The 17,118-nt window shown below is 34.4% G+C and overlaps 1 protein-coding gene across 1 annotated transcript in view; it reads right to left on the bottom strand.

Moving 5' to 3' along the window:
• The window catches only part of LOC146539722 (uncharacterized), a 126,783-nt gene that overhangs the window by 27,130 nt on the left and 82,535 nt on the right, over nucleotides 1–17,118 (bottom strand). The window contains exons 6-8 of the mRNA XM_085185201.1: nucleotides 10,147–10,328; nucleotides 9,279–9,450; nucleotides 26–5,826 (exon numbers count right to left, since the gene is read on the bottom strand). Of these exons, the coding sequence (XP_085041327.1) occupies nucleotides 26–5,826; nucleotides 9,279–9,450; nucleotides 10,147–10,328 (6,155 nt within the window). The remainder of the gene's footprint in view (nucleotides 1–25; nucleotides 5,827–9,278; nucleotides 9,451–10,146; nucleotides 10,329–17,118) is intronic.

Genomic DNA, 17,118 nt, shown 5'->3' with positions numbered 1-17,118 from the left:
TAGGTGCCGGTACTTTTTCCTTTACCGGACTAGGAGCCTTATCTTCAAGTTTTGTGTCGATGGGTGTGGGCTCGGTGACTTCTGTAGGACTAGCTTGTTCTTTGTGAGCTTTGACTTCAGGTTTTTTTTCCGTTTCCTCAACTGGACTAGGGATTTTTTTGTCACGTTTTTCAATAATCGGTTCGGGTTCAATATCCTTCAGAGGACTAGGTACCTTGTCATCAGGTTTAGTCGGTGAAGGTTCCGATCCCTGCTCTGAGACTGGACTGGGAGCCTTATCCTCAGGTTTGTCATCGTGTTTTTCAATGATAAGCTTCGTTTCAATATCCTGTACCGGACTAGGAGCCTTATCTTCAAGTTTTGTGTCGATGGGTGTGGGCTCGGTGACTTCTGTAGGACTAGCTTGTTCTTTGTGAGCTTTGACTTCAGATTTTGTTTCTGTTTCCTTAACAGGACTAGGGATTTCTCTGTCATGTTTTGCAATGAACGATTCGGGTTCAATATCCTTTAGAGGACTAGGTACCTTGTCATCAGGTTTAGTTGGTGAAGGTTCCGATTCCTTCTCTGTAACTGGACTGGGAGCTTTATCTTCAAGTTTTTCGTCGTGTTTTTCAATGATAGGCTTGGTTTCAAGATCCTTTACTCGACTAGGTGCCTTTTCATCAAGTGTAACTGCTGTAGGTGCCGGTACTTTTTCCTTTACCGGACTAGGAGCCTTATCTTTAAGTTTTGTGTCGATAGGTGTGGGCTCGGTGACTTCTGTAGGACTAACTTGTTCTTTGTGAGCTTTGACTTCAGGTTTTTTTTCCGTTTCCTCAACTGGACTAGGGATTTTTTTGTCACGTTTTTCAATAATCTGTTCGGGTTCAATATCCTTCAGAGGACTAGGTACCTTGTCATCAGGTTTAGTCGGTGAAGGTTCCGATCCCTGCTCTGAGACTGGACTGGGAGCCTTATCCTCAAGTTTGTCGTCGAGTTTCTCAGTGATAGCCTTGGTTTCAATATCCTTTACTGGACTAGGTGGTCCTGGTGGCCCTGGTGTGGGCTCGATATCCCTCATAGGGCTAGACTTTTCTTTTTGAGGTTGAATAATAGGTTTCGATTTGTGTTGGTCGTCAGAGCTCTCAGGTTTTTCGTCCTGCTTTTCAGGAATATGCTTGAATTCAATATCGTGTACATGACTCGGAACTTGTTTGTTAAATTGAGTTGCTATTGGTGCTTTTTCGATATGTTCCTTTTTCTCAAAAGGTTCCGTGGCTTTAGGAGTTGCTGCTGTTTGAAACCTTCCGTCTTCACGTTTTAATGTTTTTGTAATATTCTCTGACTTGACTTCATTTATCATTTGTTGTATTATTGATATGTCATAAAACATTGGTACTTGTTTGGAATCTTTGATATATTTAGTACTGCTTACTATTACTTTTAAATTTTTTTCATTTGTTATTCTGTGTGTTATGGCATTATAATCTGCATAAAATATTCGTATTATTTTAACATTTTCTATAATATTATCTGATAAATGAATATTATTGGTAATTTCCTCTATAGTCTTAACTTTTTTCCTTAATTTCATTTGATTAGTTACAATTTCTTTAGTAGTTTTAATATAACTTTTTTCATATATATGTTGGCTATTGTAGTTGATATTGCTTTCTAGTATATTCTCATTATATGATATTTCTTCTCTAATATTAAAACGCCTTACTTCAGCAGCAAGTTTATCATCAATATCATTAATAGCAGTGTTTCCGTCAATCTCGGTAGACATAGTACCATCAGGACGAATGTCAGTAATTGTAATTAAAGTCAAAGTCCTTAGCTTCCTTATTATACCATAGCTGTCTGCAAATTTCGTTTTTATTATACGTGTTATCGTCGTTCGTACTATTATTACTTGTTCCACAATATTTTTTTCAGATTTAACACTTACATTTTCCTCCGACTCTCCATATTCAGTAAAGTCTTTAAGTACTTCAATGAGTTCCCTTTGAGATGTTATCAAAGCTATAATATATGTTTCAAATGGTTTAACAGAATTCAAAACAGTTTCATTAATTTTTTCAGAAGTAGATAAGTTATCCTCATGTTTTAAAGTATCGACTTTTAAAGTCGTATCATCTTGTTCAATCGATTTTTCGGTTTTCTTGCTGAATAATCCTTTTGCTTTACTAATTTTCTCATCAAATTTATTCATAAAACTGCTTATCATTGATTTACTTTCTTTTTTTTTCTCATCCTGTTTTTCTTGCTTGTCGTCATCCTTGGACAGTTTCCTCTTATCTTTGTCTAAACTTACTTGCTTTTCATCAAGTTTGTCAGAAATGATAGGGACTGCAGATTCATCAGCTACAATCTGTTTTGACATAATCTTAATATCTTGTATTAAATCAGGACTAGATACTTCTTGTGTGTCAGTTGGTATTGATTTGCGTTCACTACTTATTTCAGTAAAATCTGTTTTATACTCAGTAAGAAGTTCTTTTTCAAGAGCTTTACTGAGTGGAATTTCCATTTTGGGGCTAAATGGTTCGACGACAAATTTATCTTTAGCTTTCTCTTCAACTATTTCCGGGGAAGCCTCGGTTAATTCAGATTTTGACATTTTATCCTTGTCTAATAAATGGCGATCTTCTTTGTTTTTTAAAATTGCCATTTTTTCTTCTAGCTTTTCTAAAGTCTTAGCAGATTCTAAGGTCACGCTTAATCTTTTTTCAATGTGAAAATCTGGTTCTTCCTGTGATTTTTCTAATATATCTTTTTCAGTTGTTAGCGATAATTCTGTAGAAAATCCATTAACTTGACTTCCATCTTGTGCTTCTGTAACATCCACAGGTTCAATTTTTTTATCGTATGTTGTTTCTTTTTCATCCTTTTTAATTTTTTTACCTTCACTTAAAACAGTTTTATCAGATACCTCACTTATTTCCTCGGAGGTCACTGATCTCACAGGAGATATTTCCTTCTGGGCTTTTTTATCAATTTCAGTGGGCAAAACAATGTCAGTACCTATAATTTCATGTTGCACGATTTGCTGCTCTTTTTCTTCAAATAAGAAACTTTTTGTTGCTTCAATTGTACTTTCCCCAAATTTTGTAAACATTTCAGGAGATTTTCGAAGCATAGGTGACTTTTCTGCTATAAGTTCATCTAAGCTTTTATCTGATTTTAACACCTCCGCCACATCGGCTACTATTTTTTCCACTTCTTTAGGACTTGGTAGTGGTTTTTCAGCAATATCTAATTTACGGGCTTCTTCTATTTCTTTTTCTACATCTTCTGGTATAGATGGTATTTTTTCTGGCATAGAAGATATTTCTTCAATTAAAACTACATCATCTTTTATAGGAGAATCTACAGTCGTTATATGAGTCTCCCGTAATTTTTCTGTAAATTGCCCATAAGCGAAGGCAGAATCTTCATATTCTTTTACAGGTTGTAAATCTTTACCTGATATTAATGTAGGCTTTATATGATCTGCATACATAGGTGACTCAGGTGCTGAACCAGGTGTAACTGTTACTAATTCTGCATGAGACGGACGTACAGTTTTTACAATAATATCGTCTTGTATTGCCTTTGAATCTTTATGTGAAACTTTTTTCTCAAGGTTTAAGTCTTTAGGTACTTTAATTTCACTATCTATGCCTAAGCCTGGTTTATGTTTGTAGTCATCTTCGAGTGGTGTTTTCTTATCTTCATAGCCTCGATAGTCGACTTCTTCGTGTAGAGGCAAATCTGCCACTTCATCTGGCGTTTTAACAATTTCTCTTACAGGTACAGGAAGTGGTGCCACTCTTGGACTTCTATCTAATGTTATTATTTTTTGTGTATCTACAAGAGTTCGGGGGGGAAGAATCTCTTTGGTTTCTTCCTTAATATGTTTTTCTTCTACATGTTGATCCTCTTTTATATCATCTAATGGAATACGTTCGTCTTCAGGCAATGTAGGTGCGGTAGTTGCACCAGATTCGATAGTTGTAGAAATTTTTTCATCTGGTTGAGATTCTTGGATAATATTTTCAAGTGAATCTTTTGGTTTAATTACACCACTTTTGCTATCAGATGTTTTCTTTTCGCTGCTTATATCTTGTTTTTCTTCTACACTTACTGAGTGTTCTTTTGATTCTACCTCTTTCTCAGGTGCTTTTATTACATCAGCAACTTGCTCAAACTGATTATCCTTATCTGCTTTTTTCTTTTCAGATTCTTCTTTGTCTTTTAAATGTTTCTGTAATTCATCTTCTTTTTCGTGACTACTTTCTCTGTCAGCAATTGATTCCTCTGTGTATTGATCAACTTCTTCTTTTTCAATAATAAGGTATTCTTCTTCGAATTCACCATCAGCAGTAGTTTCCGTTTTAGTATCGTCCAATAAGCAAGTAATTTTTTCAATGTCTGACCTTCCGACAAATTCCATTTTTTCCTCAGCTTCACTATCCCTATTGAATACTGCCTCAATTTCTCTCACAATCTCTTGTTCTTCTCTTTCATCTAATTCTTGCTGTTTTATATCATCAAGTGATCTTGATGTTTCTTCATCAGATTTTTTAGCTTCTTTTAATATATCTTCATAATTTACTCGTTGTAATCCTTTTAGCTTCGACGTATCTGCTTTCATTCCTTTCATGGATTTTGTGGGGCTCTTTAATGCTTTCATTCCTTTAATAGGTGACGCTAAAGGCCGGGGTCTACGAGAAATTGGTTCTCGTTTCGTTTTAGTTTCTTTTTTATCTGAAACTTTCTGCGTAATGTCACGTTTTGGAGAAACTTGTTTGTATTTAGACTCAGCAACTCTTCTATTATTAGCTTCTTTCATGCTTTTAGCAGGAGTGCTCCCTGGACTTAATTTTCTAGTTTTTGATTTAATTTTATCTTTCACTATAGTTGTAGGTGTTTTTGTATCCATCATTTTCTTAGGTGTGGTCGGAGGAGACTTTTTATCGTCTTTTTTATCTATTGTAGTCAAGGCAGTCTTTTTCTCAGTACTTCTTGCAGTAACCTTATGACTTACTTTGCTTTTACTGATTGAGGAAGTCACAGTTTCTGTTTTTAATTTTTCTGATTTTTTCTTTGTATCTGGTTTTGGTTTACTTTCAATATCAGTTTTTTTCACATCAGTACTTTTATAAATAGAGTCTTTAATATCATCAGTCTTTTCAACGCGTTTCGCTTTTTTTTCCACAACCTTTTTTTTGACATCTTTCTTCTTTGGCAGACCGTCTAACACAGTGCTCTCGTATTGAGCGAACTTATCATCTAACTTAGTATCTACTCTGGCAGTAATAGCATCTTGTAAAATCGCTTCAATTTTCTTATCTTCACCATCAACTAATTCACTAAGTAGCTTATTGTCTAATATATTTTTAGAGTCAGTTTCGTCTTTGATTAGTTTTGTATCTAGTTCTTTCTCGACGTCTCTTTTTTCTGCAATAGTGGTTCTTTCTTTAGTAATTTTCGTGACCGGTTTAGTTGTTCGTGTTACAGTTGTAACTGCAGTAGTAGCTACAGGCGCTGTGACCATTTGCCTTCCAGTATAAGTAGGATGTTGTAAGAATTCTAAGTGTCTTAATCGTTCAAGTCCTTCAAATATTTTATGTTGTGGCGTCGACCCTGGGAACATAATTCTTGTGATAGTATCGTCAGGATTAGCAGGTCGCCATACTAAAAGAGCGCATATTGATACTAAATTCGGGATTGGGAAATTGTATTGTCCGGATATACTTGCGCCTTCGAATAACTTTTGTTCGCTATTGTGCCATCTTTTGAGAAATTCTTTTACATATTTAGAGTCCTTAGACGGATTGAGTACGTACATGTCTAGGGTACCTGAAAATAATATAGAAAATATTTAGTTTTCTATAAAAGAAACATGTTATTCTATCTATTGTCTATTGTAAGAACACACATTTTTTAAAAATATGTTAATTAAGTTTATTTATAATTTAATTTAAAAAAAAAAATATTCAATTGAATTTATTTATAAGAAATACATGCCCTTTGATGATTTTTTGGCTAAAAACTTTTCATTTACTTTAATGGGTAAAGTAAATAAACAGAGAGGACCATTCAGAAGAAAAAAAAATTAGGTTGATAAAACTTATTATTATTTTTTTATTTAACACTATTTAATAGAAAACTATTAAGTCTTGTACAGACATAATAAAGTCTGTGTAAATATTTTCTATTAATTACTTCAATTTCTACTTCAATTTATGTTGTATTACAATTAGATATTGTAGATTATAAACAAAAATATATATATATATATATATTGTTAGAAATAATTAGAAATAATGACCATAGAGGTTATATAAGAACGGCTCTAATTACTGGCTGGCACTTTTATGGGCTGTCAACGACGACCGAAAGAAAAGGATCGCTAACGTCACTCTACCCGATGGATTCTTTAGAACCAGATATTGTTATAGACTGCTAGATAATTCCCTTTGGTTGTTTAATAATTATTTGAAGCCTTGTTTTAATTCATTACCTTTCCCACTTTATTTAATATTTTCAATAGTTTCTAACATCAGAAGTGGGATAGAAGCCTTAGTTACTAAGCCATCCCATTCCTGATCTTTCTAATATTTTTATGTAATCGGGTAGAGTTACATAGCAATGTCTTCTGATAGTTGACATTGCAAAACTAGAGGGAGACGCTGTACGCGAACTCCCTCCCCTACTAGTCACTTCGCGCGAAGCCGCGAAGTCTGACTTCGTGTTGGTGCTGGGTGCGGCACAATGTGCTCCTGCACCATCGACATCAACCTACACAACGCCAACGCAGAGCTGCCGTTATCCGTGGGGACTACAAGCACCAGTCGAGCAACTATAGCTGAGCGGTTACTTGAAGTGTGAACTCTTTTACGGTGAGATCAAACCAATATTATGTTTCTGATTTTGCCCCAATATTCATGACGTCGACACGTCGTATGACGAAATCGATAAAACTTGCATACTTTACCAAATAACTGTAAATATTAGACATCCTCTTCCTCGTGGTCAGGTTAGGCCGAGGCAAAATAAAATAATAGCCGCTGCCAGGTACATGGTATGACATGCATGGCTGGTATTATGGCGAGGAAACAGGACACCAGATACATGTGCTGTTCTCTTTGATTGTTAGTTTTCCCATTTAGTATCTATTTGTTCTTGACTATGTATCAAACTATTTGTGTACTCACCATGTTTTTGTTGTACATGGTGCTCATGTAATTTTTAGTTAGTGTGTATTGCGCAGTGCTGTGTGTACGGTAACTAAAGGTTAGTAAGGAGGCATGTGGTTGCGTCAGTGGGGCCCAGGTTGACTAGAGACCCAGTAAGTCCGGTCTTACTTCTGTAGTGTCAGAGTGACTCACATGGGTGAGAAGAGATCTGACGCCAAAGTCTACAGATTATATTTGTTTTGTGTTGTTTCGAATTAAGGCATGTGGTTGCGTCGGTGGGGCCCAGGCCGACTAGAGACCCAGTAAGTCCGGTGTTACTTCTGTAGTGTCAGAGTGACTCACAAAGGTGAGAAGAGATCTGATGCCAAAGTCTACAGATTATTTTGTGTTGCATTTTTTAAGTTACTGTATACCTCTGTAGGTGTCAGATTGACTCACAAGAGATTGGTGTAAATTCTAATGCATTTAGTATTCGGTTGCGCGGGAACAGGATCCGACACAAAATCCTACTATGTCTGTTTTATTTCTGAGTTAATGGTTACTTTGTAGGTGTCGGATTGACTCGCAAGAGACCGTTGTAATTCATTTTGTATCTAGAATGCATCTAGTATCCGATTGCGTGAGAAGAGATCTGAAGTAAATCCTACCACGCGTATTTGATTTTCATTCTTGTGTCATTGTTTAATACGAAAGATCAAAGATACATGTTCAAGGACAGAATTCAGATATACACTGACAACAATTTTCGTTACTTATTGAAATAACTAATTCCATTTCATATCACAGGTCATAACGAAACTGATAATGTGAGCTCTACTAATACTGACGAAGCTGGTCCTGCTAATGAAACGGAGGACGGCATCGGGACGCTACCGTATCAGGAGAGGCCGTGTTAGAAATAATTAGAAATAATGACCATAGAGGTTATATAAGAACGGCTCTAATTACTGGCTGGCACTTTTATGGGCTGTCAACGACGACCGAAAGAAAAGGATCGCTAATGTCACTCTACCCGATGGATTCTTTAGAACCAGATATTGTTATAGACTGCTAGATAATTCCCTTTGGTTGTTTAATAATTATTTGAAGCCTTGTTTTAATTCATTACCTTTCCCACTTTATTTAATATTTTCAATAGTTTCTAACAATATATATATATGTAGGTAATAAAGCTAAAACAGAATGGACGAATAAATAATACGAGGGTAGTCAGGGTAGGATAGTCTTATTGGACAAACGTCAGAAGTGGATGGTAAGTATAACTAATATTATCTACTCTCTTTAAATGATGTGAAGCTCCGAGCAGTGCTTGAGACCAGAGTACACTTTACAGTACAGTAACTAACATTCGCATTCACTAATCTAGCCCAATATCATTATAAATAGGTGTTAACCACATTCATTAATCAATTAATTAATCAAAATTAATTATCCAAATAGCCGAGGAATGCCGGCATGCGACGAGTGATGCTCCGAGCCACGCCAAAGCCAAGACTGGTACAATACCCATACGGCCTTTTCGTTAATAATTAAGTTGTAAGGTAGAATTAATAAGAATTGATGACGCCTGATATGGTGTAATCGGTACGTGTCTCATAGGCAACTAATATGATATACCGACATATACAAATTAATGATAATAAAAATATAACAAATGATCTCTAAAATGTTTTATAATATTAACCTAATCTTATTCTCTTTACAAATAGTTTTTTTTATTTTACAAAAATTGAACATTGTAAATATTTACTATAAAACTTTATTAAGTTTTAAGAAAAAAATTGGCAATAAGTAGCTATTCTAATGCCAATTTTTTTTTTCATACACAATTTAATAAAATATTAAATTTAAAAAAGCTTTCTAGATTTTTTTTGGTGTATTGTATTTCGCAAGTCAAGACCTCTCGTTTGATAACCATATTAAGTGGGTTATGCAAAAATTTGTTTACCACCATTGTGTTCCGGCGGCCATTTTAGATTAAAGACAATATTTATTATATTACAGCTCAATCGGACACTGGGAAGTGTATCAATTTGAACTCGCATGATTTCACATTCATTAACACACCAACTAATATGGCAATTCAAATAAAAGCTTTTAAAATTGACTCACCATGTCCAACTTTATGATACAAATTGATTGGTTCAGGACTTCTATAGCAGTGTTGTGGTTTTAAATTAATATGTCGTAAGTCAGTCATCATGTCTGATCCTGTCTGCAGAAGAGACACGAGGAGAGGATCTGTGTCCTTGTCGCCATCGGGGCTTGCTAAGGAGCGGCGTTCCTGAAATTTTTGTTATAAAATTATATTTTAATTTCATATTTAAAAAAGGCCAAGCCATTTTGAGGCCAATCATGGCACAGCGGTACATGTGTAAACACGACAGGTTGTGGGTTCAATCCCCACTCGAGGAAATGAAATATTTATTTCATTTTATATTTCCATGTCTTGCTCTGGTGTAGAGGCAAAGCAAAACATTGAGTGCCACCACTCAACATGCAAAGAATTCGGAAAATGGAGAACACAGTGTCTTAACACTTGGTTCTCTCTGCTTACCCCCTGCTGTATGCGGGTGTATCCCGCATAAAGCTGAAGTATTAATTAATGTTATAAATTATTGCTATTGTAGTACAGAATGATAACTTTTGAGTTTAAACACCATGCCGTGCCCATTTTGTGAAAAGTATGATTTAAATTAGTTTAATTTATTTACTTTAATAAGACATTTGCAATATTTGGTTTCACTAATCAATGTTTAATGTGTCTAAATGAAGCAGAATTAAGAGATGTGTCTTAAAACCACACTCTACCTAAATTGTTATACATGAAATTTTGTTAAGTACCAGAACTCAAGACCACGCTTTATCTTGTTACCATAGTGACAAAAAGGCAAATTAGTGCTACAATTGACACTGTGCTATTGGGCCATGATAGCCTTTAAAATTCCTGAAGCAAAATTAAATTAAATAACAAACTCACTTCTAAATTACAGAAGAAATGTCCAATCTGTGGATATACACTAGTAGTCGCTTTACGGTGCAACACGGAAGCCATTCCCGATGCTGAGCAATTGTTGAGTCTTGTGAAGAGTACCGCGTCAAGTCTATCCAAATGTCTTGCGAAGTCCCACCAGCACGCCTTTCTGGAGAAACCGCCGTCAACTGGAATTTTGAAAAAAGTTGATTGTAAATGATATATTCTTAAGTTAGTATAAGAAAAAAAGCTAAATGGGACTATTTATAAATGAATGAACTTTATGAATTTTATGATATTTAGACTACTCCTCCTTCCTTATTATTGTTTAAGTGATAGAACTCAATGCCGAACTTTGCCTTGTTACCAGATTGATGAAATAAAAAAAATAATATTTCATTGTCTGAGATATTATTTTTTTAAACCCATATCCAGTGCATTTAAAGTAATACACATACACTTGTGTCACTGCACCATATCACTTACCAGTAGTTCTTAGATATTATATTTTAAAATGTGATATGATTTTAGGGCTTGTCATATAATATCACACTTTACTGATCCCCCTCCTTCCTCTTTAAAGTGTCACATTGTTCATAGATAAATTAACAATGAAAAAGTTGTTAATATATTACATATAATTTTTTGAGCCTTTTTGTATGGAAAGTAAAGAAACCTAGTGTTCCCAGTTCCACATTTAAATTAAAATAATTTTATATATTATATACAATTTGCGATTACGGGTTGTGAAATAAATATTTTGTAATAAAAGTAAAATACTATTTAAACTTGTAACCATTACATGCAAACAGATACAGATATGTTATATCATAAAATCAATTAGAAATATAATTTACCTACCAAACCATACATACATACATAATTAATAAAGAATACTACACTAACCAATAATACAAATATTTTCATTTGAAATTAAATTTACAAAGTTTACTGAAACATCATTTTTAATGAATAAGCCTTGATTCAATCGCAGCTGTTGATGAAGTGAAATAATTTTAATACAATATTCAGTATTGAAAATTTTAATTAAATTTCTGATGATATTAAATATAATCAGGTTGAAGCTGCAAATAGAGTTGATTAAAGCAAATACATCTTATATACGGATTACTTTTTGATTGATGACTTAATATAGAACATGGCACATCTAAATCAATATTATAAAGATGATAGAACACGCTAATCTCAGGAACTACTGGTTAGAACTTAGAAAATATTATTATGTTGGATTGTCCATATAGGACCGAGAAAGGGCTAGTTCTGTCAATCTTTGATTTAAACCACTGTACTGCAGTCACAGTTACCTCTCGCAACTAAATGTATTACGCATAATACATAATTCTAAGTTACTTCCATTTGAAGGACGAAGCCCTAGAAAGTTTGATTGTAATATAACTTTCTTTATTACATCTAATCCGAAGCGATCTAGTACGCGTAGCATTTCTTTCAGAATACGTCTATTAATATTAATCTTTAAACCATTCATGTTTATAAATATTTAAATTATTGAAATAGAGCGCGAATTTAATTTTTAAGATTTGAAAATTTGGTGCACCTGCCTAATTGTCATTGTCACTTATACATGTGTCATGCGGTATAGCGTACAGATAATAAAAATGTTGGTATAATATTATTTTCTTAACGACATTAATAAAAATCTAGGTAACATTTTAATTCTTTAAATTGTTATTAGAAGTCGTAAAATAAATAATTATTTGAATGTAAAGTAATTACATAGTTATGGGGCGTATGTGTTGTTTCATTTAGTTCCTTTAATCCAGTGGTTCCCAACCAGTGGTCCGCAGAAGCCTAGAAATGGTCCTCGAACAATTTAAATTTTAGTGCGGTGAAGCGGTGTCACACGCATGTGCCGCTTCGCCACGACGACTCCAAATTCAAACTTGTGTTTTATTATGACAGTTTATATTGATTATACCTACAGAGTGGTGCTTGCTAGCAATATTGATATAAAAGTGGTCCTTGAGCAAGAATAATAATAATAATAATAATAATAATAACACTTTATTGCACTTTTACAATTGGACTATACATTTGACTTACACAGTATATATAAGATTAATGTGCAATGGCGGCCTTATCGCTAAGAGCGATCTCTTACAGGCAACCGACATTACAGGATATGTAGAACACAAACGCAGAACGGTGCAAAAAGCATTGTATTACTTATAATAATAAAATAAAATATATTCTACAAACATATACCTAACTACTTACTATGATTACTTTAATATAAACATATATATTAATAAAACTACATATATAGATACAAATATATATATATATATATACATATATATATATACATAGATACATATATACACAGATACACATATACATACATACACAAATATTCATACATAAACTAAGTGTAATAAAATCAGTTTATAGACTGTTCCAGGTAGTATTGTTTAAGACGACGTTTAAATATTCCAACCGTCTGAGATTTTCTGATATTCACCGGCAGCTCATTCCAGAGCTTTACTGTCTTGACAGTAAAGGAGTCACCATAGCGTTTCGATCGGGGCAAAGGTGTTTGAAGGAGGTTGTCAGTGCGGGAACGGAGACATTGGACATGAAGGGAATTCGACCCTAAGAACTTAAACCGTTCTTTAAGGTACGAAGGAGTAATAGGATGAAAAAGGATGGTATAAAGGAGAGTGAGGGAATGTAGATTACGCCTGTATTTTATTGAGAGCCATTTCAGTTGAGCACGAAACTGTGACACATGGTCGTACTTTTTAAGTCCAAATATAAATCTTATTATAGCATTTTGCAGACGCTCGAGCTTATTAAGCAGTTGCTGAGACAAATCCAGATAGCAAGAATCGGCGTAATCTAGAATGGGAAGGAGAAGAGTGTGGGCTAAGGATATTTTGGTTTTCAATGGTAAGAGGTTCTTCCATCTTCTTAGTCCCCCTAAGGCGGAGAAAACCCTACGACTAAGCTCAGAAACGCGGGGTGACCAGGAAAATGTGCTATCCATTCTGATCCCCAAGTTCACAACACTCTCACTAGGCTCTAAACATATATTATCAAGCGAAACCGATGGTAGAGGTACATGTAATTTAAACAGTTGTTTAGAGTTTCCAAAAATACATAGCTGAGATTTATTTGGGTTTAAAGAAAGCCCAAATGTTTTACACCAGATACTTATTAGCTGAAGGTCGGAGTTAATTTTAGCAACCGCGCTAGAAATTTCATTCGTGGCTACGGTTGTATAAATTTGTAAATCATCAGCGTAAAGATGATAAGAAGACGATATATGTGGAGTGAGAGTGTTAATGAAAATGGAAAAAAGGAGGGGAGACAGCACACCACCCTGAGGCACGCCAGCGCTAATATGGCTTAGTGAGGATTGTCTACCATCCAGTATGACACTCTGTCTGCGGCCGCGAAGGTATGAAGAAAACCATTCAGTAGCTGTTGAGGAAAAATTTATGGACTTTAATATGGCTAGCAATATATCAAAGTCAACAGAATTGAAGGCATTTGAAAAGTCTAGCAGAACAAGTAGAGTAACTTGCTGGTTGTCAATACCGAATCGAATATCATCACAGACTTTATTAAGTGCAGTTACTGTGCTATGTCCAGGGCGGAAACCTGATTGGAAAGGGGAAAGGATATTATTATTATGTAAAAATAAGTATAGTTGTTCATGAACAATACGTTCTAGGACTTTGGACAGGAAGGGAAGAATGGAAATCGGCCTATGGTTAGAGAAGGATGTTGGATTGGACGTTTTGGATGTTTTTGGGATAGGGATCACTAGTGCATGGCGCCAAGCATCAGGAAATTCACTGGACGAAAGGGAGAAGTTAAAGATATGGGATAAGACAGGAAGAACATAATTAAGCGATAATATAATCATACGACGACTAATATTATCATAGCCAGTAGCATCCGATTTAATGGCTATCACGTGCTTACGAATTTGTGCCGTAGAGATGGGTTTGAAAAGGAAAGGAGGTGAGGGATTCGGAAGTAATGACAGTGATTGAAGGGTGTTTAATTTAGTGATGTCGTCCATCTTATTGACATTCGTAAAGAAATTATTCAGTGAATCTAAATCCATGCAGTTGCTTAAGATTGGTGTATGCCGAGTGCGTCTACCTCCTATTCCCATCGCATTCAGAAATTTCCAAGTTTTTGCAGGACTCCTGGGGTCTATAGATGTAAAAATATGGTTACGTCGCGCATCTCTGCAAGCCTTGTTACATCTGTTCCGTAGTTTTTTGTACCTCTGAAGATTTGCATCCGTAGGATTCATTTTGTATTTGGACTTTGCAGTATTTCGTTTGACCATAAGTATCTTAATATCTTGCGTTAACCACGGAGCAGGGAGATGTTTTATTTTTATTGGTCGAAGCGGCGCGTGAATGTCGAAAAGCTCAATTAATATGGAATTAAAAATATTTAATTTATCATTAATAGTACCTGCATTAAAAATGCAATCCCAGTCAATACGACTAAGATCACTCATAAATTTTTCGTTGTCGATGTTATTGAAGGATCTTCGCATCACTACCGTTGGCTTTAGCTTGGGTGGTCGTATTTTGTATGATAGGTAAACGAGGTCATGATAGGAGAACGCTTCCGCTGAGATTTGTCCGAAGGTAGCTACGCGCTCGTTTGATGAGACAACCATGAGGTCCAGCAAGGATGGCACGCAACCAGGGAAGAGGTGGGTTGCATTCGTCGGAAGGATATTTAGGTTAGAGCTATTGATTATGGTTTTAAGCCGAGTTGAGCGTGTGTCTTTCTTAATGAGACATGTGTTAAAGTCACCCATTATGATGGAGTGGTCAACTTCTGGCACATACTTTTCTAAAAGAATCTCAAACGAATCAAAATAATTCACATGTAAGGTGGGACTATAAAAGACACCAAGTAACATCTTAAGAGTGCCAAATAGGACCTCTATAAAGATATGTTCCGATGAATTTGAGTAAGCTGAAGGCGATTTATCTAATATTGAAAAGGGAATGTGGCTCCTAAGATAAATAGCTACTCCCCCTCCACCTTTCCCTGTCCTATCGTTTCGTATCAGGTGAAAACCCGGTAGGGCATATGCAGTTGATGGTAAACTGGGTTTGAGAAATGTCTCAGATACGAGTACTGCATGAACATCTCTTACATTAAATGAGTCAAGGAGGTCTGGATAATGGGCTGGTATGCTTTGCGCATTGATGTGGACTACATTAAAATTTTTTGAAAAGTTTTTAAGTTTGCTGTCTAATATTGAGTTGAGAGGATCAGATATGCTATGGCAACTATCGTCGGATGTTGTAGAAACGCACTGGTGAAAAGAATTATCAGATATACTACCACTATAAACACTATCATTATTATGCATAGTAACAATAACTTAATATTAATACACAAATAATATAAACGTATATATTATATTCAAGAAAAGGTTCGGAATCCCTGCTTTTAATAAAAATTGGTATTAATCAAATATTAATAGATACTATCTGAGAATATTGAATGAACCTATTAGAAGTAAGTAACATTTATTTGTCTCATTGAAGTAATTTATATATTGTCTTCATAATTTTAATGTACTGTAAAAATATTTTTTTATAAAATTTAAACGATTTCTAGGGTGTTTATTTATAATCAATACGAATGATATCTCAATAGATATCAATTTATAATGGTGTCCGTTCTTACATTACATGAAAAAGAAAATTAATTCTGTGGTTTTGTAAGCCACAATTGGTTATTTAGTTCACGAGGAGAAAATATGTGTATTTAATTACCAGTATCATAAAATGCCTATTATCTTGCCCATTTATCACATTATACTATACATTGTGATTTGTGGCTCAATTGAGGCTGATCACTCGGCTTTGTAAGCATGAATTATATATTTAATTCATCTTTTTTATTAAAACCATTGTCATGTACCTAAACCTATTGTTAGAATGAAAATTCGTATTTCTATTTTCACACTAATAGTTATAATATTTTTCGACTCTCATATTCTAGGGACGTGACAAAAAAACACCAATTAAATCGATTGGCATTCGATGCGCTTTTAGTTTAGGCTATGTGTGAAATGCTGTGGAAAATAGAATGAAAAAGTTTTTGTTTACATTTCATCTCCGAGGGATTAATTAAAACCTATATTGTTAGAATTTTTTTACAGTTTGACGGTTTTTTCGATAAACGAATAAAAGTCGGTGAAATTTTTAACTTTTCGAAACTTTTTATGTGGAAATTTTAAATGATAAAAATATAAATATGACGTCATAGAGATGTACTTGTATTTGATTAAGTAGGATGATTGTAGATTCAAACTGCTATATATAAATTAGTATTTATTGTATCTAAAATAAATAAGTACCTATTACAATATTTAAACAATCTAGTCGCCTTTAGTAAGAGAACATTTGGTGCTAATTATAGTATTTATTAGAGAAGGTTAGGCATTCATATATGTTTAATGTATAAAGAAGGGTCACCTTTTAAGAAGCTAAGAGCACTCTTGTCGAGTATCAAATTTCGGGTAAAAGTCTCCACTTCATGGTACAAAAGTGGCCGTTTAATTAATGTGTATAAAATATCACGTAACAACATTTGGTGGAGTACCTACCTATAATCAAGGCTCATTTTTTATATTATTATTTAAGAAAATACGATTGATATAAATAATATTGTTGTAATATGTTTAAGGAGGTTCACGTATTTCTTTTGTTGCTTTTTGTGTAATAATAGGTGGCACTCTAGAAATTTCACTAATAAAAAAGCACTTTAACTTTGAACATACCCGTACAACCCAGGAAATATATCCCCAAATATGACGACCACTTTAGATGTACATCCATATTTAAAATATAAACAATATGATATATCGACCCCCCCCCCCCCCATTGCATTATCAGTTTAGCACTATTTAGCGGCAACAATGGCCTTTCTTTTAAAAGCTTCAAA

Source organism: Heliconius melpomene, chromosome 4, assembly GCF_056956725.1.
Source record: "Heliconius melpomene rosina isolate 202511_hmr_F chromosome 4, ASM5695672v1, whole genome shotgun sequence".
NCBI lineage: Eukaryota > Metazoa > Arthropoda > Insecta > Lepidoptera > Nymphalidae > Heliconius > Heliconius melpomene.
This window is presented reverse-complemented; position numbering and strand designations above follow the sequence as displayed.